At 42.5% G+C, this 24,061-nt stretch overlaps 2 protein-coding genes and 1 non-coding gene across 5 annotated transcripts in view; 2 read left to right on the forward strand and 1 right to left on the reverse strand.

Moving 5' to 3' along the window:
• LOC118230687 (coiled-coil domain-containing protein 85C-A-like) overlaps positions 1-10,134 on the reverse strand; it is a 46,306-nt gene extending 36,172 nt beyond the window's left edge. For 2 of the 3 annotated variants that reach the window (XM_035423906.1, XM_035423907.1), the window contains exon 1: positions 8,684-10,134. In XM_035423906.1, the coding sequence (XP_035279797.1) occupies positions 8,684-9,386 (703 nt within the window). In that variant the 5' untranslated portion in view covers positions 9,387-10,134. Of the gene's footprint in view, positions 1-6,053; positions 6,480-8,683 lie in introns of those variants that run through there. The other variant, XM_035423908.1, reaches the window with a different exon arrangement.
• Positions 10,135-12,452: 2,318 nt separating this feature from the next.
• LOC118229178 (HHIP-like protein 1) lies at positions 12,453-20,469 on the forward strand. The gene is made up of 9 exons (XM_035420899.1): positions 12,453-12,852; positions 13,206-13,852; positions 14,012-14,155; positions 15,095-15,423; positions 15,883-16,009; positions 16,374-16,519; positions 18,147-18,228; positions 19,115-19,197; positions 19,320-20,469. The coding sequence occupies exons 1-9, from the start codon at positions 12,562-12,564 to the stop codon at positions 19,868-19,870; spliced, it is 2,400 nt and encodes a 799-aa protein (XP_035276790.1). The 5' UTR covers positions 12,453-12,561; the 3' UTR covers positions 19,871-20,469.
• A 3,289-nt stretch (positions 20,470-23,758) lies between these two features.
• trnat-ugu lies at positions 23,759-23,831 on the forward strand. Its single transcript has one exon. It is a non-coding gene; the product is annotated as a tRNA-Thr (tRNA).
• The last annotated feature ends 230 nt before the right edge of the window (positions 23,832-24,061 follow it).

The raw sequence follows: 24,061 nt of genomic DNA on the forward strand, positions 1-24,061 counted from the left end.
CTATTGGGGGGGCACTTCACATACATTTTGCGTCACGTATATTATCCTGCTTTCCAAACACTTACCACTCCCACCCCCATGCTCCAAAACCCCACACATCTCTCTTATTTGAGAAGACAAGACCCCATCCCTTCTGACACAGCCCAGTGCTCTTCTGACACAGCCCACTGCCAAGGTCCAATCCTCTGCCCAGTGTAGGACCTGTTAGGGGGGCGTGGACATCTCTGCCCTATTCAGTCTCCACCCAGAACCAGTCACCCCAACTCACCTCTGCTGCCACTGCCTGGGTGTGGATGGGATCAATTGATCGACTGACAGCTGCTGTTGCCATGGCTCCCAAACTCAACCTTCTGGCCCCCGGTCACTCGTCTCCCCCGCAGACTGTGGCCACACCCATTTTTGGAATCACCCAATCGGCATCAAATGCCTGACTGAATAATTTGATGTCGCCACACATCATTCCAACGACAGATGTCAGATAGCTTGTTCAATATATATGGCCCTGCAATTAGCCACATTAATTTAAAATTGACATTGACTGTATTATTTTGGCCATTTAGAATGAACAGAGACCTCCAATCTTCCTGTATGTGCACATTAGCTGCTGCAAACGTGCACCCAGATCAGGTGGTTTAGGAACAGCATTGTCTGAACCGCTCTCTTCTGGTGCGCAGAGTTCATGTTGAAAAAGAGTCATACTTCCGCTATCGATTTTCAAACAATGCAGGAAATCTCGACCGGCCGGGTTTTTGAAAATACACAGCTGATTCCCTGTGGTGCATTCCTCACTCCCACAAACAGCAGATAAGACCTTTTTAACGGCTCATGGGTGTGGGATATAACAATCAGTTTACCACTTTACTTACAAAACATCCGCCCAGAAGTCTCTACCATGAAAGGTAAAAATGGTCCTTCCAATGTTAAACTTTCTGCTCTCATTTTAGTAACATAACATTAAAATCAAGACGGCTAGGTTAATTAACAAAGCCATCTTTCTAATTTTAATATCAGTAGTCAGAGTTCAAGCCCCAACCAACTGCTTTAAAGTATTGCAAAACCCAAGCCAATAGATCTTTACATTTTAAGCATACGAATGACTACAATAGACGATGCGATGCGATCACAGAAAAACTGAGGCTAATGTGTTTTCTACACTGATCCTTGTCTGGTGCTAATTATAGGTGTCAGTTGCATTTGTGAACAAGTTCAATGGGGACAATCACTCTATTAAATTCATTGTGATACTACTGGGGGAAGGGCGAGAGGGGACAGACTAATTAAACACAGTAGCTGAGCCTAAACTTATCTGGGACAGTTGCAGCAAAGCTCTGTTAAGGGCGGGGTCAGAGTTGAGGTGTTCGGAGCCCTCGCACGTGAGAACATTCCACAGCTCTTCTCAGTGTACCCAAGCCAGACCAGGGTCAGAGTATCTGTGCCCCGATTTACTTCCTGGGGGAGGAGTAATGTGACAGGTGGGGTCGTGCATGCCTTCGTTATCTCAAGTGTGACCCAAAGGAGCACCGATTCAAAGTCTCAATTCCAGCTCAAGCTCTGAAGCCTGTCATCATCCATCTGGGCAAAGGGTGGAGCTTAATGGCTCTCCTGTCTGGAGTGAAACTTTCTCCCCCATTCACACAGAGTCCACAAAGAAGCCCTCTCCTCTTCTTCATTAGCATGACAAAACCATAAGCTTTCCTCCGCCTCACAAGGACAACGCTGCCGGACGGACGGACAGGGGGAGGGGGGGTTGACCAAAACGCTCCCACGCGGACGAGTGCGAGACGCTGGAGGGCCGCCGCAGCGAGTAAACAAGCTTCGGAGAGACGACCGACAGCTCCTCAATTAGGCAGGGGCGGGGCTAGTGGAGTCCTGAATGCAGAATAAACAGCTTACCCCAAACTCCCCTTTCTTGTTCGCTCGCACGGGATGAGAAACGCACCACAGCTACGATCTCACGACTGCGCCTCGCTGCAGTTCAGGAATAGCGCAAATAAAAAGAAAAGCAGGTTAAGTCCTACTACCCAGCTGGATGGATATGAGAAACCTGCCGTGAAGCTGGTTATTAAAAGAAAACTCAAACACGTCACGTAAAATAAACTTTTGTTCATTTTTTTTGTTTCAGAGGTTTACAATATATATTACTGTGGTCTTACATCCTGACAAAGTAAAGATGATAATCATAAAAAGGTGAGCTAAGAGGGTGACAGGGTAACAGAGGGGTGAAGGAGGCAGGGTCAGGGCAGGATGTCAGAGTGAGAAAGTTTAGCTGAAACTCAAGCCAACACCCTCAGGCAAATGGTTGGCCTACTCTTTGGTCACCGTGGAATAGGGAAGAGCTGGAGGCATAAAAGCTTCCTTCACCACACCCTGGAGCCTCACAAGTAGCCCACCTCCCCTATAGGACAGAAACTGCACACACTGTGGAACAGGGAAAGCTGGTTTTATGGCACCTTGAAAAACCACATTATGGCTGCATGAGGAAAGAACGCATGTTGCATTCACTGACCCAGGGAATAGATAAGTCAGACACACTGGCGATATGCACCATTTATTTATTCATGTAAGAATCAGGAAGAAGAAGAAAAGTCTCTGAAATCAACAGGCATCTCTATGAAATTGGAAACCCCAAATTGTTCCCATCACTGTATTTTGTGTAGTACCATTCAAGATTTTGTAGGCATGCTCTGGTTTTAAAAAATGAAAAATAACCTATTTACCTTGTTCTTCAGAGACACAGATATGCTTTTCATTGTCTTGTTCCCATGAATTCTGTCTATAATGGGTAGATCAGTCAGCAGAAGTGAAACACAAAACCACACTGGAATCGGTCGGGAGATATAACAGTAAAAGTGTTACAATCTAATCCCTTCCCACACACATAAAAAATATCTGTTTAACTCATTTAAACATGTCACATTTAGGGGTCTATGGGATCAAATTAATGTCTGTGGCAGATTAGCATAAATTTAGGACCATATATATTATGACAGCTAATATTTAACAAAGAAATATCACAGTAAGAAAGCATGTAGGCCTACTTTTCAATGACAAATTTAGGTCAGCCTAGCATTGAGGTAAACTGCACCTTATGTATCAGTTATAAAGTGATTAAAATTGAGACATTTGAATAATGTGCAACAGACCAAAGGGTCACACTACTTGCTATATAAAGCTCAAGATTATGTCATAAAACTGAAACTAATTTCATTCCTTAATTTACACTCTGTCTCAAATTAATTTTAGGGCACCTATATCTCTTAGAAGACTTGCAGCACATCACATAGGAATATCTAGCCTACATGGAATGAATAATAGAGAAGAAGGAGGAGAAGAGTCCTCCCTGCTCGTGAGAAAGAGGAGATGGGGAGTCATTTATCACTTTGCGATGGCCCTCTGGGCTAACGTACACGACTCCTCAAGGTTCATCCCTGCTCTTCGCTACACCGACACTAATGCCAACACAGGCAATGTTGCATGAGAAGTGCAGGAGGAAATTATCATCTGAGAACAGGAAGTATTCAGGGCTGGACAGGGGAAGGCCAAGCGCGCCTCAGGGCATGTATGGGCCATAATATGAAAACACAGCCTTTCACACCACAGTGTTTCATTTTGAAGCCAAAGGCCTGTTCCGTCACAGTGTAGCACCTTCAGTTCAGGGTTAAATGCCTGCCGTCACACGGAAAGAAGGTCTTTCTGCAGCACAGTTTCACAGCACAGCCTCACGGCACAGCACTGCAGCACAGACTCAAGGCACAGCACTGCAGCACAGTGTGGTTCAAATTTGGTGTTAAATCTTCGTTCTGTTGCATCACAGAATTTTGGTTCAGGGTTAAAAATTCAGCCGTCACTGATTGTTTAGCCGCCGGCCTCCGGACAACATGGACTCCGCCTAATTCCGGGATTCACTCAACAGGAGGTCAGGCCAGTGGGGGGGGGGGGGGGCACTAGCATCTACCATTCTAATTACCACATGCAGCAAAGTCAACTTCAAGCCTGGTAGATAAGCCCCCATAGCTAGGAAACTTTGAAGTTTCAAGCACTGCCATACCTTGGGTTTAGCCTGAAAGAAAATCCCACGGGCTAATTTTACTGTGATCTTAGAACATAAATTATGCAACTGGGGCATGAAATTAATTACAGGACCTCATTAATTCATTACAAAAGTGAATTAAGAGTTACATTCCCAGTCACATGGATGGTACATGCACGACATGTCAAACTAAGAACTGAGAAATTACATTTCAGTGAAGTTTTGAACGTTATCTGCAACATTATTGCAAATTGTCGCAGGTTATCTGAAGCAAATTATTGAAAATTACTGAAAGTTATCTGCAAAAAATCTTTAACATATTGGGTATATCAGAAATGCACATCCGGTAAGGGTTATTAGTTCCTGCCAAATTCAAAAACGCATTTGTTTTTAATAACTTTCTTGTTTTAATAAATTTCTCCTTACAAAACAGACGAGCCAGGATCCTTCCCGAGGCTCAGGAGGTGAGGAGGATGGGAACACTGCAAAGTAGCATCGCATTTTATGAGCTGACCGCAGAACCCAGTCCTTAGCTGTGGACGACCGAAAGCGGATGCCCTGGCCTTAGAGCCGTAGGTCACAGAAGCAAATGGCGCCGGGGACAAAACCCCTCTTTTCTGCTAGAATTTATGGGGTTTTGAGGGCATGTCGTTTCAGTTTGACTTTGATTGATGCACGCACAAGCCTTCCTCCAACTGCCCCACCCCCTGCCTGGCACCAGCTCTTCTCTGATTGGCCTCTGAGTGACAGCAGTCAGCAAAAATGCAATTGCTCAGACCGCAGAATCCACCAGCACTAGCAGCACACCCCGCCCCGCTGCCCCTGACCTGGGCTGACCCCCTCATAGTGGCTCTGCAAACCCCCTCCCCTCCCAAACTGCAGGCCAGGCCTCTTTCAGCTCTTTTGTCTGGAGCTTTCTTTAGCACCTCTGTGCTGAATGAAGTGAGTCACCGTGGAGGGTGTGGTAGACTGCAAGAGAACGGGATAAAATGCTGATCTCTGCAAAGCAGGGTGCAGCCTTGACACAAAAGGGGAACCCCAATTTGAACCCAAAGCCCTGGGACCCACTCCACAGCCAGACACATAAACCTGAAATTCGAGACTCGAACTGGATCCAATGTACATCTGTACAATAACAGAGCACAGGAGAGTTCCACTTTAGGTCTGGATCCCAAGTACAGCTGTACAGCAACAGCAGAGCTCTGCCAAGGGCATCTCCAATGGCTTGTGCAACGACCCGATAGAGTGATTATTAGAGACAACATTATTGGAACAGAAATACTAAGCCCACAAGCTTCAGATACCAGAACCTTGTTCTCAGTAAGCAGCAGAAAGGAGCGCCGTGATACCCAGGACAACCTGCAAATCTCCAGGCCTGCATCCCAGCATAGCACAAACAGCATGACCTACACACCTATGGCAACAGATCAACAGAGGTCAACTGGAGTCTACAGCCAGGATGCAGGTCTGCATCCCCGGTTGGGCAGTTTATCATGGGTCCAGGACACAGGCTTCTGCCAAGCAAACTAATAATAATAATAATAATAATAACTTCTGACATAAAATAACAATTACTGTTAAGGAAGCATTTCTTATGAGTTTTAATTTATTTATTCGTGTTTTTATTTCTTTTTTTAATTATTTTTATAAAGAGTCACACAGAAAGCCTTTAGTTTGAAAACCATATTCCCCACAGAATGCCCAGGCAAAAAAAAAACAAAAAAACTGAAAAACAAGCATGCATACAGGTAGGTAAGCCTATAAACAAAGACAAAGCACAGCTTAAAACAGAATTACAGAGCATTATGAAACACTTTAAGATAAATATACAGCCATTGTATATGAAAATGCTTACAGATGACAAAGTGGAGAGGACTGTGACACGAGCTCTGTGATTTCTGCTGTAATTTAATGCCAGACAGAGCTGCAGGCACACTGGCCCTGGAAGGATGTAGCCTATGTAACATGCATGTTGCGCTATGAGGGCACTGTTAATCAGCTATAAGGCTAATGACTCTGTGCCCCCCCCCCCCCCCCTTCGGTAATCAATTAATCCAGGGGATTTATTGTTTTGACAGGTGGTAGCTCATCTCTGCTTGTACATATCCATAATTAAACCAGTCAGATTGGAGGAAAATCAAATGATTCCTCTCCATCGAATTAATAACAGAAAGAGCGCATGCATGCGATAAACAGGCCTTGCTTTGAAACCGAGGAATGTCCTGTATGCCCTATTTCGCTTCACGCACCGGAAAAGACGACAGCACCAACCAGCAGGATTAGATTTGATCCTGTGGCAAATGTTTACATGTTTTTATTTTTATTTTTTGAAGAGTCAAAACATTAGTGTTTACTGCCCTTGAGGGTGAGGGGAGATTCAAATAATCTTCCTCCAAAGCTGCTTTTCTTGGCAAGGATCTCAGAAAAATCCTGAACCATCCCGCTGACCCTAGAGTGTGAAGGAAGGGGGGAGATGATGAAAATGCCATTCCTGCACTAAGGAAAGAGCAGGAGGCAAAAAGCAATAGCACAGGTTTTTCCTGGCTCAAAATCAGGCAGTGGTGGGGTGCCAACCAAACTCATGCAAGGGCTAAACCCCAGCCACAAGTTCTAGGTTGAGTATTAATTGTAAAGCAGTGTTCTGCAGGGTTCAACGAATGCCTCAGCACCCCTGGTTACTCCCCCGAGAGTTCTGGCCCAACCCCAGGAACATGCCAATCCCCTGGTCTGGGCACGTGGAGCAGGTCCACGGTAAACAGGACAATGCCATCTGTGAAGTTGACTGCAGGCCAGAGCCGCTTCCAATGGTAGCAGGAAAGTCAGGGCTTGCCCTCACTTCCCCACATGCTGATCTGAGATCAGTTAGCCCGACCTTAGTTCAAAACTCAGCTATTAGGTCAGCAGAGGTAGTTCACAAGTGGTATCCTCACTGGTAAACACTGGGTAGTGTAAAACTAGCATGTTTTTTGGGAAGTGTCTGAAAAATCTGGACATGCTCCACTAGCTGTCCTGGGATAGAGGGGGGTTGATGGTCAAATCCATCAAACCTGCACTGCACTCCATCTCACTAGTCCTCGCTGCAAAGCCACCACCCTACCGGGTGATCAATCGTCATCACGTGGTACAGCCCTCGGACTGACAGACACCGGGGCAGACCTGTTCTGAGATCTGGGGCATCGGTAAATCTCCCCTGCTAACGGCAAACGTCTTTGTGCCCGTGAAAGAACTGGAAAGGCCAAACCGAGGTGCGTGCGGGAGGTCTCTGTGAATCAACAGACTTTCCATATGACAGCCATGCTGTGCATAAAGAAGCCACCTCTGAATCAGCAATGAGGTGAAACGGCTTCCAGGGGCAATGACTCACATATGCGTTTTTGTTCTGATAAAGCTTTGGCCTTCCCGGACTCTGGGAAAGGCAAAATAATTAAGGTCCTCCACTTCTAGGTGCTTCAGTGTACATGCCAGCTGTCTGCTATAGGACAAACAGCCTGTTGTTTGAACAGGCCACATTGCTGCATTAACATTACAGAAACTGGTCCATTCTCATCCTTCAATGTGCACCAGTGTCACATTCACTATTTTGGAGCAAACTATAAACCAAATGCTCAAGCTAATGGTTTCATCTATGGAACTTCATAAAGACAACACAATTATTACAATATTGATTTTAAGTGACACATATTTTATCAGACCACATATCACTTGGATAAGGTGCCAGAATGGTGTCATTGATTTCCTATTAGTGTGAAACATTTAAAAGCTTCCTGTCTAAATCGAAAAAGCTCCTTGACAACCGCAAAAACCATGACAAGCCTCCCATCCAAAGTCAATTTGCTTTAACAGAAATTAAGATAAGACCTTCCCTAAAGAGAATGACTAAAGCCTCAGTTCAATATTATCGCAATATGCTCAATTCTTAACTTTGAGTAACACAATCGAAACTATAGATTTTTGTTCCTAAATCAAATACGTATGATTTGCAACTTTCTATTAGCTAATTTTGTGGTAATTGCTAAAATCCATATAGAATAGTCAAGGAAAACGCACACTGATTTGAACAGGAGCCTACGTATGATCATGTTGTTTCAGTAATTTTCCATTGATTTCTTCCAATCAATGCTGACTGGAAGAAGCAAAACCAAAATATGAATTCAAAACACAGGGCAGACCAGGCCAAGACAAACACAAATAAGCCAAGAGCTAACACTTTAGTCTGCTTGTGTAATTTACTCTGGATTTTATACACTTGCTCTCGCATTCGGCATGCACGTTCCTGTGCGTGCGTTATCACATTTGAATACTTGGAGGGATTGCAGCACCCGACACCACAAGTAGAAAATCGTATAGAGGAATTACAGAAAGCAAACACATTGAATCGATATGGATACAAAAATGCCATCCTGAAAAGGTTTAAAATATGGCATGTTTAAAAGAGAAAGGACACTTAGCTCATAGCTCAGGAGGTAAGACCGATTGTCTGGCAGTCGGAGGGTTGCCGGTTCAAACCCCGCCCTGGGCATGTTGAAGTGTCCTTGAGCAAGACACCTAACCCCTAACTGCTCTGGCGAATGAGAGGCATCAATTGTAAAGCGCTTTGGATAAAAGCGCTATATAAATGCAGTCCATTTACTTTAAGGATCGGTTAATACTCACCATTAAGACCGTTGGGGATGCTCCGATGGTGGTGTGGCGCTGACAGGTCGTCCATCGACCTCCGGATGGTTCCTATCGTAGCCACAGCCGGCTTGTGTATGTGGTTGTTGTGGTGATCCGGACTGCCGGCGCTGCCCGTGCTGGACGTACTGCTGCCATCCCCGACATCCCGGACAGCGCCAGAGCCGTTCAGATTGGTCAGACTGGACTGACTGTCGATGGAACTTCTGGAGCCGGCTCCGTTCTGCTCCTCATCCAGCATGAGAACGATCTCCTTTAGCTCCACGTTCTCGCGCATCACAGTCTCTTGGTTGGCCTCAAGATCCTTCAGCTTCTGCTGATAAGCACCCACCTCTTTCCACAAGGCACTGGCCGTGTACCTGCCGAACCGTTGCCACTCCCGGGACAACTTCTTGCCCCTCTGTCTATCATCATCCAGGAAACAGCACAGCTCCCTGAGCTCGTGGTTGTCGTCCTGTAGCTTTTGGTTCACCTCTTTCAGGCCCCGGATCTCATGGAGGTGGACTTGCAGTCTCCGGTTGACGTCTTTCATCATGTTGCCGTGTTCCACCATGAGGTTCATCCGTTCGTTATCCACCTTTCTCAGTCTTTTGATTAGATCCTCTTTGCTGCATTTTAACAGTTCGTCGTCGGAAAACTGACTCAAATTATCATTATGCCCATCCAATTGGTTTTTAGCCATTTTTCAGTTTTGCCTTTTTTTACAGTTTGGCAGGAGATGTCTAGTCGACAAAATTGGCTAGCCGAGCTGTAACGGTGATATAATCAAATCTGAATGCATGATGAAGAAAATAACTCCGATGACACATGCGCTTAAAAGCTCAAACTAATTAAACGGAAATAAATTTATTAAATGCGCTGTATCTACTAATCTATTAGAAACGACCGATAGCAAACAGTGTTGTTCCGATGTTTGAAAAAAAAAAAAAAAACTTCAGCAGGTAGCAAAATAAATTTACATAGGCTATTCAGCTATCCAGTCTTCATGAACGCAGATAAACGGTGAGGTAGGCTATTATCCTCACACACAAGCAGCCAAATCTCACCTTTTGAATTTTCTCTATCCCAATGATGCAGTTAGTTCACCATTTTGCAAAACTACGAAGGCATTTTCCACAACGATTCTAAATGAAACGGGCTTCCAAAATAATTCAAAACACAATGGATATCAGATTTCAAAACAACTTTTAAAATCCCGATAAAATATGAAATACCCAGGCTGTCGCTTTGATCCAGGAATTAACCGCATACGACCGACCGAACACGCTCAGTCGGCGAATGGATTTTCCAAAGCAGTTGTCGGATTGAATCTTCTGGCAGGTTGGAATTTGCTCAGCCCCTCTTCTTTCACGGGCTTGATTCAAAATGTTCAAGAGGATTTCGGTCACGACCAATCCAGACGCCAGGAAAGTCTGGGCAGGTGCCTCTGTGAAAGGCACTGAATTATCAAGCCGTTCAGTCGACAGGCACTGCCTTCTTAAAGGGCCAGCAGCGAAAATCGCTCCTGAAAAGTCTTGAACGAAATTATTTTTTACTATCCACTTGCACAAATAAATATCTGTTTTAACATTTTAAATACCACAACCCTTGCACACATATTAAAAAGCGAAACGGACAAAAAGATGCTTAAATGTGCATGACAAACAAAATAACAACAAATATAAAATACAAAAATTAGCATATGCTACGGAGTATTCAGACGTTCTGGTTATAGCAGTAGTATTCAACTTTCGTCCTGGGAACCCAAAGTTCATGCTGGTTTCGTTCCGACTACAATTGCAATTCCAGAATTTTATCAAACTGTTAGGTGCTTTTCATGTGTAGAGGGATTATTTACCCTCTTATGCCACATTATGTCAGACATAGCTGTGCAATCCATTAACATAAAAGCCCCATGTTTACATTGAGCTATATTGCAAACAAACAAAAAAAGTAACAAAAAAATTTGAACTGATCAAATTCAGGACTGAGGGGCATCAATGAAATCCTATAGGTTGTGAAACAAATGTGCTTAAGTTGTTTCATAATTTTATTTCCTTATAAATAGTGACATAATTGAAGTTTGGCTTATTATCATTTCCTCTGTCGATGAATTCTTCATTATCGACCAAATGGTTAGTATCAGTGACCATGTTTCCACACCCTCACCAATTAGGAGCCTACTGATTCACCTCAGTCTTTAACTTTATCAGTTAAATTATTTTGTAACCTCTTTTATGCGGTTGCGCAATATAGCACAATAAGCACAAAGTGAACATGGGGCTTTTGTTCTTCATGGCATGCATAGCTATTTCTGACATAATGTGGCTTCCCTCTAAACATGAAAAGCACCCAATAAAGAAAAATTAACAGCTTGTTAATATTCTATGATTGCAATTGTAGTTGGAAGGAAAACCAGCATACACAGGAGATCCCCAGAACCGAGAGTGAATACCAATGGGTTATAGTGCATTGCCAGTGCAAGCACTTTAGGCTCTTGACTGAATACTGACTTTCCTTAATCTTGTCATGATTTAGGCCTAATGGAATATGTGACCTTAATTAACTGAAAAGAAGCCCAGAATGTTAATAGAAATTTGTGGGTGATAGTTAATACATTTATTCTAAGGTTTCAGTGTAAGCAGTGTTCGCACTTTCTCACCTATAATTATAGCAATTCATAATCAAATCAGTTGAACACAGCTTCAGTATTGCATACAACATCATATGCAGCCGTAGCCAGCAGGCAGCAGCACCCTGTGTAGCTGTCTTGTGACAAATGGCTGAAGGTAAATGGGACTGGACTCAGTGGGGATTCTAATGGGACACCTCCTGGGTAAATTACTTTTCTGCTGAACGTTGTGCTGATGAGCCCATTAGGGGTAGTCCCTTGGGCCTTATAAATTTAATAATATCCCATTGTAGGGACTGGCACAGTGTCTTAGAAGGCAGAGTATTCTCAAGGATACTTTAACCCTTCTGACTTAAAGTCATTAAAATCATTTCATTTAGAGAAAAAGTGGGGATGTTGTTAGCAGTGTCCTGGCCAATTTTTCAATCTGGTCAAGTACTCCTCTCCAGCAGTAAATTGGCAGCGTAATCCACCTACATGTAAGGAAAGTATAGCGATGAAGACAAGAGGAAGCCGATTTATTTCAATTCCCATGATGACACTTTGTCAGTAGCTATGTGTTCACCAAAAGGCTTCCACAAAATAAATGGTCAGTCCCTTCAAAAAGAATTAAATCACTCATATAAGGCAACCCAGGATTCTTGGTGTAATTGAATCTACCAGTGGTTCGACGAGACGTAATACGGGAATACATCCCCACCTTGTGGAAAAACTATAAATAAATCTGTCTTCTCGCTCTTTAGCAATGTGTGGTATTGGATGAACTATTAAACATAAAAGCTGTTGAGGAGTGCCCATGGAAATATATCAATGCATTACAAGAGATGTTGTGAAGGGCTGCGTGACGTCACGTTTGCAAATTTATAATTGGCTCACAATCACCGTATGATTAAGAAACGTGTCATAATTCTTGCTATTGTTTCTTATTTATTTATTTATTTATTTATTTATTTATTTGTTTGTTTGTTTGTTTGTTTTTTATTGTATCGTCAAAATATGGAAGACAATGTTTATTATATGACGCGGTAAAATGGGAATAAGTATGACGAAAAAGAAACGAGCATTTCTCCACGGCATAAACAACATATAACGTGCACGGGGAAAAGTTAGTGGATCGTTAAAAACTGGGCAAAGTCCATTGTTCAAAGATCAGATTGTGAACGTAGCAGACAATTTCAGACAGTTTACGTAGGCTGTCTTCAGGACAAGTGAAAAATTGTGACGCTCCGGTTGTCCGAATATAACAATGTGGCATACCTGTGACAGCCCTGGTCGTGTCCGGCACGCACTCTTTATTTGGGTGTTTTTGTCCGGGTTCTGGATACCACCCGCGCAATTACACCCTCAGTGTTTGGATTTCAAGCCCCCCTTCCGACCTCCTGAAGCGTTGACATTTTGCGTCTTGTACAAAGACTTCGGTTGCTGTGATTCTGCAAAAGACCAGGAACTGATGTCGAAATTCTATCGGATCATGGACAACTTTGATCACAATGGGTACGAAAATTGTGCCAGCTACGTACAAAACATAATCTGCCAGGTACGCCCGCTTGACCAAATTGTATTTTATCCTATAAAATAATCTGCAATCTAATATACAATGTAGGCTATTTGACAACATTTTGTAAGTTTCCCTTTTCCTGCAATTAGCAGAATCCGAGGAATCAAACTTCAGGCCTATCTATGAACTCGTTGCAATCAATATTTTGTATATTTTTATGGCCTTTGTCTCCTCCTATGTCAGAAAATAAATTCAAATGAAAGTAAATTACTTAATTTATTCAGATTTTGCTTGTCCTTAAGCATTTTAAACTATGCATGTGCAGGTGCATGCTTGCAACCCAGTTTTATCCAAACAAACTAAAACTGTTCTTCCCATCTGGCGCTGTACAGGAGTGCTCACCTCTCGCAGCACACCTCTATGACGCAGAAGACGCTAGCACGCCAGTTCGGTCTCTGCCCGGACTGTGCGGTGACTACTGCTCTGAGTTCTGGCTGAAGTGTAGGTCGACCATTCCCCTGCTAACGGAAGACATACACATTGCAAAGGTGGAGCAGGACCAAGGCCATTTCTGTAATTACGTGGGTCTGGAAGACGCAGACTACTGCTTTCCTAACCTCCTCAACAACGAGCAGCTGACCAGAAACCTAGGTCATGTTAGCAGAAACTCAGAAGGATGTCTGCAGCTGTGCTTGGAGGAGGTAGCCAACGGGCTGAGAAACCCTCTGGCCATGGTGCACGCCAACGACGGGACGCATCGCTTCTTTGTGGCAGAGCAAGTGGGGCTGGTGTGGGTGTACCTGCCTGACCGCTCCAAGCTGGAGAAACCCTTTCTGAACATCACCCAAGCAGTGTTGACCTCGCCTTGGGAGGGGGATGAGCGTGGCTTCCTGGGGATCGCCTTTCACCCTAAATACAAGTACAACAGGAAGTTGTATGTCTACTATTCAATACAGGTGGGCCTTGATGAGAGGATCAGAATCAGTGAGTTCCGAGCCTCGGCCAGCGACATGAACACTGTGGACCATGGCTCAGAAAGGTGTGCACCTTTGATTCAGCAATGCTAGTAGGTTATGTAGGCATGCATATCTTCTGTCTTCACAGAAGGAAGGCTCCATCATAGATTGTAATCTATACCTCTGCATTTGTTACTTCTCATTCTGCATCTTTTGCATTTTGCTGAATATTTTCCCTCCAGGATTATTCTAGAAATAGATGAACCAGCATCCAATCACAATGGTGGCCAGCTGCTTTTTGCAGTGGATGGATACCTGTACATCTTTACAGGGGATGGTGGCATGGCAGGGGATCCATTTGGGAAATACGGAAATGCACAAAACAAGTATGAGTGTCTCCTATATAAACTCACAAACCAACTTTGTGCAATTCCATTTTATTCCAGGAGCTCTTTAATGAAATCTACTGCCCACATTTCATCAGCTGGAATGGTTTAAATAATGCTCAATGCTTCCAACTTTTTAAACTTTATTGAGTCTCAATACATTCATTTAGAAACAAAATACTTAGCACAGAAAAAACAAATAGGGATTTTTGTTTGTTTTAATGGTAATTTATATATTTCAACATACATTTTCTGAAATTCACGGCAACTTTATTGGATTTCTCAGTAACTGCATGGGAAGACTTTCATAGTAACTTTGTTGACTTCAATATCAATATTGTTGACTTTTCATAAATCAAGGGCTGAAAATTGGTCCTCATTTATAAATTGTTTTGTAAAACTATGTAAATGTATGCATAGCTAACTGCTAACTTGTGAGATGATAAAACCATGTTAAATTTATTTCAATTCATATCACAGAATTGTTGCACTTTGCTGTAGCACTTTCCTTGCTAATTAACTTGATAGGTAGTAGGGTTGGAAACAATTAGTTGATTTCTTGATTGTCGGCCGTAAGCACATATGTCGAATGTTTGATGAAACAAAAAATAATTTTTTTTTTCTTTTAAATTCTCACACCGTTCAAAATCACTTTAATGTGACTACCCATTGGTTGAAAAGAATGAGAGTTACAAAAGAGTGCTGCATGTGGAATGATTTTTGAAAAGCTCAATGAAAACACTGTTCAGTGCCACCAAATTTGCATACCACACATTGACATCTAAGTTAACCCAGAACTAGTCTCGCACATCTCCACACTTCGTTTCAGCGCTGTGCCATGAGCCCTTCATGGTAACATTTTGCTTCTTACTGTGAACAGTTGACTTTCCATGGCAGTGTTGTCCCTTTCAGTAGTAACCATTTGATTTTCCCCTCAAGGTCTGCCCTCTTGGGCAAGGTCCTGCGGGTTGATGTGAACAACAATGACAGAGGTCCATTGTACAGGATCCCACCAGATAACCCATTCATGCACGACCAAGGAGCCCGGCCAGAGGTGTATGCCTATGGGGTGCGTAACATGTGGCGGTGCTCTGTGGACCGTGGAGACCCCCTCACCAAGGAGGGAAAAGGGCGAATCTTCTGTGGAGATGTTGGACAGAACAAATTTGAGGAAGTAGACATCATCGAGAAAGGCCGGAACTATGGCTGGCGAGCCAAAGAGGGCTTCTCCTGCTATGACAAGAATCTCTGTGCTAACAGCTCTCTGAGTGAGTGCCTAACTGTTATGAGTCTCAAACAAAAAAAAAAAAACATGGAATTTTTTCCAGAAATCAACAAATAGATAGATAGATAGATAGATAGACAGAAAGCTGTTTGTGAAGCGTTTAATCCTAGTGGACAATGACCTGTAGCGCCTCCCTGAGTGAAGGAGCTGGAAGAGGTGATGAGCAAGATGTGAGGGGTTGGAGATGATCTTCTTTGCTCTCTTTAAGTATGTAGAGATTCAGCTGAGGGGGGTGGGTTGCCTATGATTTTGAATGTCTTGTTGACAGTCCGCTGTACATCTGCCATTCAGAACTGTTTCTTGAAACATGTTTGAACACCCTGAAAAACAATGAAAGTAAACCATTTTTGGCCTTTGGATGTCAACTGTTAAGTTAGGCGTTTTTGAAACTCATTTATAATGAGACCCAGGTTTACCATAACTCTGTCCCTCTTTTCTTTAGATGATGTCCTTCCAATATATGCATATCCACACAAAATGGGCAAGTCTGTAACAGGAGGTTATGTCTACCGAGGCTGTGAATACCCTAATTTGAACGGCATGTACATCTTTGGAGATTTTATGAGCGGGTGAGGCTCTGGGTATCTTTACATACCACATAGTGGGGTGAAGAACAGCATCCTTTGGCTGGAGAATAGCTGCATTCCATCTAATGCAAGGGTCCCTAAACCTTGGTCCTGGAGAGCCACAGCTGGTTTTTGTTGCTTCTCAGTTCTCAATTTATCAATTGAAGCAACTGCTTACACAGTTAATTCACCTCGCCTAGCTTCTTGGGTTTAGAAGTTCCGTATTTGCAAAAAGCCAAAGTCTGAAACTGTTTTGTTGTACCTTACCATAAGAAGGGCACACCAAATCAAAGGGCCTAACCAAAATCGTTCCCTGGGTTTGGTGTCCACTAGCAGTGGCCCTGTTTAAGACTTGTTTTTTCTGCAGGCGCATGATGGCACTACAGGAGAACAGACAGACCAGACAGTGGGACTACCATGAGATTTGCATGGGCAAGGGGCAGACCTGTCTCTTTCCAGGACTCATCAACAACTACCACCAGTACATCATCTCCTTTGGGGAGGATGAGGCAGGTATGACAATATGTACATTGTGAAGCAATTCCACAGACACATTTGAGATTATGTATGTATGTATGTATACAGGGGTTGGGCAGGATAATGTAAATACCACATACCACGCTGTCTTCATGGTTTGGGCTCGGCCCCTTAGTAAAGGCAAATCTTAATTTCACAGAATGCTATCACATTCTAGATGATTCTATGCTTCCCCAACAGTTTGGGTAAGACCCTTTCCTATTTAAGCATGACAATTCCCTCGGGCACACAGTGAGGTCCCCATTGAAATGGTTATCAAGAACAGTGTGGAAGAACTTGAATGGCCTGCACAGAGCCCTGACCTCAACCCGATCCAACACCTTTGGGATCAAATGGAAAGCCACCTGCGAGCCAGGCCTAATCGTCCAATCAGTGCCCGACCTCACTGATGTTCTTCTGGCTGAATGGAAGTACATTCCTGCAGCAACGCTCCAAGATGTAGTGTACAGCCTTTCCAGAAGAGTGGAGGTTGTTAGAGCAGCAAAGAATGGACCAATTCCATATTAAAGCTCATAATTTTGGATGAGACATTGGATGCCAGACTAGTGTCCATGTCTGACTTTTGGCCATTTTGTTGTACATCAATCACAAAAACCTTTGGCAAGGTGAACATTTATGGCAACATCTTCCAAAAGTAAACAAACTGCACCGGCAAGGAGGAGCAGTGGTTGCAAGTCGAAGCTCACTGATAGGGACTGATAGGCACTTAACAAGATAGTTACTCAGCAGCCCAAGACTATAGCCTGAAAAATGACGACAAAATTGAATCACCACCTATGTAGAAAAGTTTCAACAAAAACTATGTGTTCTGAGCTTCATAAAGCTGGTATTTATGGCGAACACCAGTCAAAAACCACTTGCTTATGCTCAGATATACATAACCTGGTGTAAGGAGCACAAAACCTAGAACGCTGAGCCATGGAAAAAAGTAACATCATATGATTCGTTAACAACTGAATGGGTTTATAGAAAGCCAAAGGAAGCCTTCAATTCACAATGTCTGTTGCCAACTGTTACACATGGTGGTGGACTTGTAATGGTATGAGAAGCCATCTCATGGTAGTCATTATTGTCTGATTTGTTCTTCATGATCATATAAAGACCAAGGAATATGAAGCCATTTGCAAGCACATTACCAGGCCGGCTGCATCCCCATACACCCCCAGATGGGCCAGCAGCACTACTTTCGTCTTAACGAAAATAAATGTGTGAAAATATATTTTTTATATATTGCAACACTTTGCATAATACTGGAAAATAATAATTTGTATAATTAATATTTTGCTGCATTATGATATTGCAATATATTGCACTACTGTGAAATATACCTTCTATTTTATATTACAAAATAAAATACAACATAGTGCATTATATTGAATTTTGTGGGCAGGAGCTGCTCAGTTTTCTCAGGTAGTCTCCAGTCCAGACAATAAACAAGCTCAGTGCTGGAGAAAGCCATGGGGTAGTACATCTACTAACTGGGTTCTGCACTTCTACAAGTACCTTCCAGACATCAAGATCTTTATCTTTCTTAAGCATACATTTGGGTATAATGTCCAGTTTGCTGGTAAACCTTCTCTGGATATGTTTTTTCTTCCTCCAGGGGAGCTTTACTTCATGTCGACCTCGTTCCCAACCGCGACATCCCCTTCTGGTGTAGTGTACAAAGTTGTGGATCCATCACGGTGAGAACTGGGTAGTGACAGGGACTGACACAGTCACAGAGTATGATAAGGACTGGATGCAGGTAATCAGACTGTGATGTGAAATTGTGTGGTGTAGACCATGGCCCAGACTACATGTATATTCAGCAAAAGCAAGGCTTATGCAAGTAAGGTTTCTGCCAGGTAGAGAAGTTCTCAACTCTGATAAAATCATCCGATTTGGAGGAGAGTATTATGTTTTCAAAAATGTAACAAATATTTAAACGTCCTTTTTACTTTCTGCAATTTCATTCAATTTCAAGTTTGAGAATCCTGTGATGGTATCAGTAAGTAGCTCTATCCTCTAAATACTTCTTTGATGTAGATCCAGGTGGGGGGCACATTCTAACCACACAACCACAGAGCCTGTGCAAACACATAGACTGAGTGTAAAGCTGCATGTGAAAGAAGTCAGACAGTCGTACAGTAAAATATGGGTGAATGTGTGAGCTTTTGGCTGTACCAAGTTTCAGCTCTGTCCAAAAAAAACCCCAAATCATTCAACCAGTGTGCCACCTGTACATTTTTTTAAATTTATTTTGGGAAGGATACTTTGTCCTCTGCTGGTCATGAATCTTAAAACAGGCTCAATCAGTAGTCACAGTGTAAAAATATATCACTGTACACAAGTCCTAGTATTAGAAGCCTAGTATTACATGCATTATCACCTTTCTTGTTCAAATAAATTGTAGATGCAACATATGCAACATACCTTATAGAAAATATGCCAAGCACTGAACCACACAGAAATAACCACATAGACGTTTTATGACGTACAAACTTCTGTATCTTTATGCATCAGAGTACACAAATGGAAAACATCTTTGTACAAAGCGAACAAAATCTGATTTATGTATTTTCATGACAGACGAGCACCACCAAGACAGTGTAATTACAACCCTCTCCCGGTCAGAACTAAAAGCAACTTGATCCCATTTCAGCCCAAAGAAAGTAAGTGGATTTTCTTTGAGCAAATCTTTTGAGCCTTTAGCAGATCTGTGATGACTGCATTGATAGCATCCTGTAGAGTGCTACACTGAGTTATGTGAAGTTAAGTCCTTTTTTGCCAACAGTATTGATAGAAGCTGAATTATCACCAAAACACCCAAAACTAGTCCGAGCTCGAGAGCCAGCGCAGGCCCTTCCAAGAGCGGTGGCACCCTCTGCTGTCAGCTCAACAGACTGGCTCCAGGAACTGATGAACATGCTGGGGGTGCAAGATGCCAAGGGTGATACCAGCCCAGCCCAGACGCAGCAGAAGAAAGACAAGCATGATTCTGTGGCCCCACCACAGAATGGGGACCTGCGGTTGGCTGCGGATGCGGAGGTGCAGCCTGACCGGGGCAGGGTGGAGATCTACATCGGGGGGGAATGGGGGATGGTGTGTGATGACCTGTGGGACGAGAGGAGCGCAGGCGTGGCCTGCCGGCAGCTGGGGTACAGCCGTGCCCTGAAGGCCTCAAAGCAGGCTGAGTTCGGACAGGACGGGAGCCTCAGGGTGCTGCTAGACGACGTGCAGTGTCAAGGCACTGAGCGGACCCTGCTGGACTGTCAGCACGCAGGCATTGGCATACACAACTGCGCACATTATGAGAGTGCTGGTGTCATCTGCGGAAATGCATAATAATTTTGATGATGACTAAACTTATTTTAACATGGGAAATTACGAAACAGATCAAAAATGTCCTCGCATTTATGACATTTAATGGGAAATTAATTATGAAAAGAAACACGCTCAACTCCCTCTGATAATGAGTAAGACACATCCATAGCACATAAAGTATCAGATGAGTCTATTTGCCAGTCTTAAATTTTGTCAGAAAAAGTCTGTAGTGTCCTTTAAAAATAAGGGCATAGTATGCACCAAATGTTACTGTCAGAGTCTACATACTGAGAGAGAGGTTGGATGCCCTGGTGGATTCATTAAGTTCTTATTAATTTTTGCAAGCGTATACAGGATAGGATGCATTATGTTCTCTTGAACCATACATTTTTATTCATCATCATTTATGTGGCCAAATCATAAGGCCCATTTCAACACTTTGATTTCCTCTCCAAATTTTATGGTGGGGTCTGAATCTAGAGGAATGTAGCCAGTAATGTCTTTTAGTAGTCTCTCAGTTTCATTAACCCCTGAACCCCAAGCACTTAAAAAGGACATTTCCACCTGGTTTGCACTACTCTTAAATAAAGCCTCACAACTTTGTGGCAACACACAACAGAGACATGGATTGTGGCATTATTTGAAGGGCACCATTGTACCATCAAGATTGTATCAAAACTTACAAAATATGTGAATAATTATTTGTGGTTCACATAAAGTATATAAAAATACTACTACTGTTTAATTGACAAAATTCTCACCAGCTAGCGGCTAAATTATTTTACACAGTTCATCCGTAACTTTTCCCACCAGTGGAAAATAATTGTGCAGATTCTAACATGTTTTTGAGTGTCAATGTCTTACAAAAATCAATGTTATGTTAAATGTTGAAATACGCATGTTAGCTGGCAGGAATTATAACAGAAAAATAATATTAGTTTAGGCTGAACTCACTTTGCTGCCACTAACATTGCTCACCAAGCCATAGACTTTGTTCATTAGAAGCTTTGCCAAAGATCTCTCTTTCAAAAATCTTATAATGGACAGTCTGTATCTGTGGCAGCTGCAGCGGCCAATTGTAATATCAGCCAAAATGTGTGTTGTTCAGATTCTGAGCATGCCATCAGTTTTAATCAATGGGAAAATTTTGTAAAAACTTCAATATATCAAAAAATAGTCATGCTATTGCCACAAAAGGACAACAAACTAGGTGAGGCTACTAGCCAAACATGGAAGGTCTTGTTGAAAAGCTGTAGGAGCAGTAGCGCACATAATGTTGGCATGGGATAAGAATAAATAATAAGAAGAACACTAAATTATGTTCTTTGGTAAACTTACAAGCCCAGCAGTGGGGCAATGGCTAGAAAACCGTCATCAAGTGATCTCTACTTTCCAAATATGAAAGTAAAGCTAATTCAGATCTGCTTTTTCAAATTGTTCAATTAGGCCTACTTCTGTCACAGTGTAGATCCTATTTCTCCGACCCTCCATAATTAAAAATACATTTTATAGAACGATACCGAGTTGTTTTGAGAACTAGCTTCAGGCTAGACGCACTCTCTGCTGGTCAGTTCAATGTAGACATTATGCACAGGGAGGGGGAGGTAGATACGCACTTACTTGCGAATGGTTGGACCGGACCCATAGACACTAATCAGGGTTCATTTGAAAGGTTGGAGTTTGAATTCCTCCTGAACTTGATTGACTTAAAAGTAAACATATCGCCGTTCAGATAACTAAACATCTGCTGAACAAATTGCTACTGTAGGATAAATAAAGAGAGACCATCGGGTGGTCAAATATTCCAGTCTATAAATGGACGCTTGTCGAATTGAGCTGAAAATGGTGCCTGACCTTGCGAACATCTTTATCTTGAATAAGAGCAGAAAACATTTTCCTCCACTGGACGGAAGAACCATAATGACGCAAGTATTGGATATTACAAATCTGAATGCAATAAATCGATTACTTATGGACATTTAAACATTTTTTCTGAATAATTTTATTTGCTGATCTGAGGTGCTGTTCTGAAAGCTGAAAGGGTAGGGCAGGCTATGATTTTTTTTTTTTTAATGCAAAATAAACTTAAAGCAGGCCTACATTTTATGCAGTGGTTCAGTGTGTATCTCATTTGCAATTGGGGAATGGGAAAGCTCTTTTGTTTTTGCTGCTATTTCCCACATCAGTTGCTGTAACGTTTGCACGATGTAGCCTAATGAAATCCATCGGTACGATGCAGTATTTACCGCGTTTGCTCTCTGGCCTTATATCCCTGTGACACTTAATATCGATTTAGTTGATTGCGTCATCGATTATTTTGACGCAGCAGTAACCTGTGTGCTTACTGGTTAATTGACCTGAGCGCTGATAAGAAGCCACACATCCTCTGAGAAGAAGCGACTTCCTAATCGACTCCTTTCAAGAATTAACGGCACCCTCCTAACAGAACTGTGTGGAATGGGTAAATAATAGTAATCCAAGACACATTGTATCTTTAATCTGATTTATCACACCACGTTCCGTTTTCCCGGTAGCCCCACCCACCTCGCATCGCCAGCTATCCCAGCATTTCTTGCAGACTCGAAAACTCGGGTTTTCGGCTTTAGAATTGAAACGATTCGCCTCTCGTCGGAGGATGTGTGGCTTTACCACAAGGAAACAAGTGGCATTGTTGGCCAGAAACGAGTACATGTTGCAGGGGCGGGGTTCGGATTTGCGACATGTTTGCCGCTCATTTTTTAATAGGCTAAATTGTGGATCGTCGTTTTATCCCCATTCTGTGGGCGCCGTGACCCATACCACTAGGAGGCAGGATGGCCACCGTAAGAAGTCCCATCTCGACCCAATCCGCCTGGCGGATTAATAGGCGGTGTTATCAGTGTTCATCAACTCAGCCAGAGGTCTTCTCTCACATTCCGTAAGGTTTGAATGCAGTCTCTCCTCCTTGTAGCACATAAATCCATCACTTTCTGCTACACAGGATGGCCAAGGCTCTCCACGGATGCATCGCTCAACTATGTAGTGAAAGTTCTTTCAGGTTTTAATCATGTTTTACAGTTAGGTTTTAATGGTGAGTCGCTATAGTGTTCAGTATTGGCAGCAGAGTCCCTCGCCTTGTGTAAAAGGTTTTGAGTTTTACATCTCTAAACGCAAACGCACAGTTCCACTCTAGTAGTGAATTCGGATTATTTTTTTAGAGGGGGCAAAAGAGATATCGTGTGATAATGACAGACTAGCCTGACCTTGATCTAACTGACTACGCCTATTGGAGATGTTAATCACGCTGTTGGAGTTCCTTGGTCTGCTTGTGCAGGACCTAGCTGAAACTATTAAATTGTAAATTGCCATTTTATATTTTTTGCTGTGGTCCTGGTTCTTATTTTTACAGTTAATTCACGGTTGATTTTGGGAACCATGAATTCATATACGATGCGCTTGAATAATATTCATTATTGTTGAATTTTTCAAAAGTATGAATGTACCATAAATGTAAAAAGGTTATATGCTTATGTAAGAAAATCACGAATGAACCAAGTATTTTCTAATTGTTCTTCACAACTATTAAAACAATCCCCTGTTTCGTTCACTTATAAAACAATTGGAATATTTCAAAAAACGCATAATAGGGAACAACCCCACATTTATTGTTATTCGTTTATTCATTTGAAAAATATTGCACGCACCTATACTAACATAACAAGCCATTTTAAGAGAATGGTCTTTTTTTTGTTTGTTGTTAAAACACTTGGTTTATCGATCGCTAAAATGATCCACGGGACATTCAAACGTTTTTTCACGTTGTAATTGTTATTTCTGTCCATTTGAAGTAAAGGCGCTTCACTTGTGAATCGAAACTACAGGATACTGGCTTCGCGAAATTATGAAGAAAATATTGCGCTCGCAACACCTGGCTCCATAGCTCAGTGGTTAGAGCACTGGTCTTGTAAACCAGGGGTCGCGAGTTCGATCCTCGCTGGGGCCTTAAATTTATCTGCTCTTTTCCAATCAAATATGAATGTATTTAACAAGGAATTAACATTTCCAACAGATCCTATCACTAAAGCATACAACGTGGTGCATGAACATCAGCAAACAATCCAAGCACTAGCTATATCCAGCCACACTAAACAGCTGAATTAATATTTCACCACAAACCTTCACAGCTCATTTCACTGCTGTTTTCTGTACAATTAAATTACAAAAGAGAACCAG

This window comes from Anguilla anguilla, chromosome 6, assembly GCF_013347855.1.
Source record: "Anguilla anguilla isolate fAngAng1 chromosome 6, fAngAng1.pri, whole genome shotgun sequence".
Lineage (NCBI taxonomy): Eukaryota > Metazoa > Chordata > Actinopteri > Anguilliformes > Anguillidae > Anguilla > Anguilla anguilla.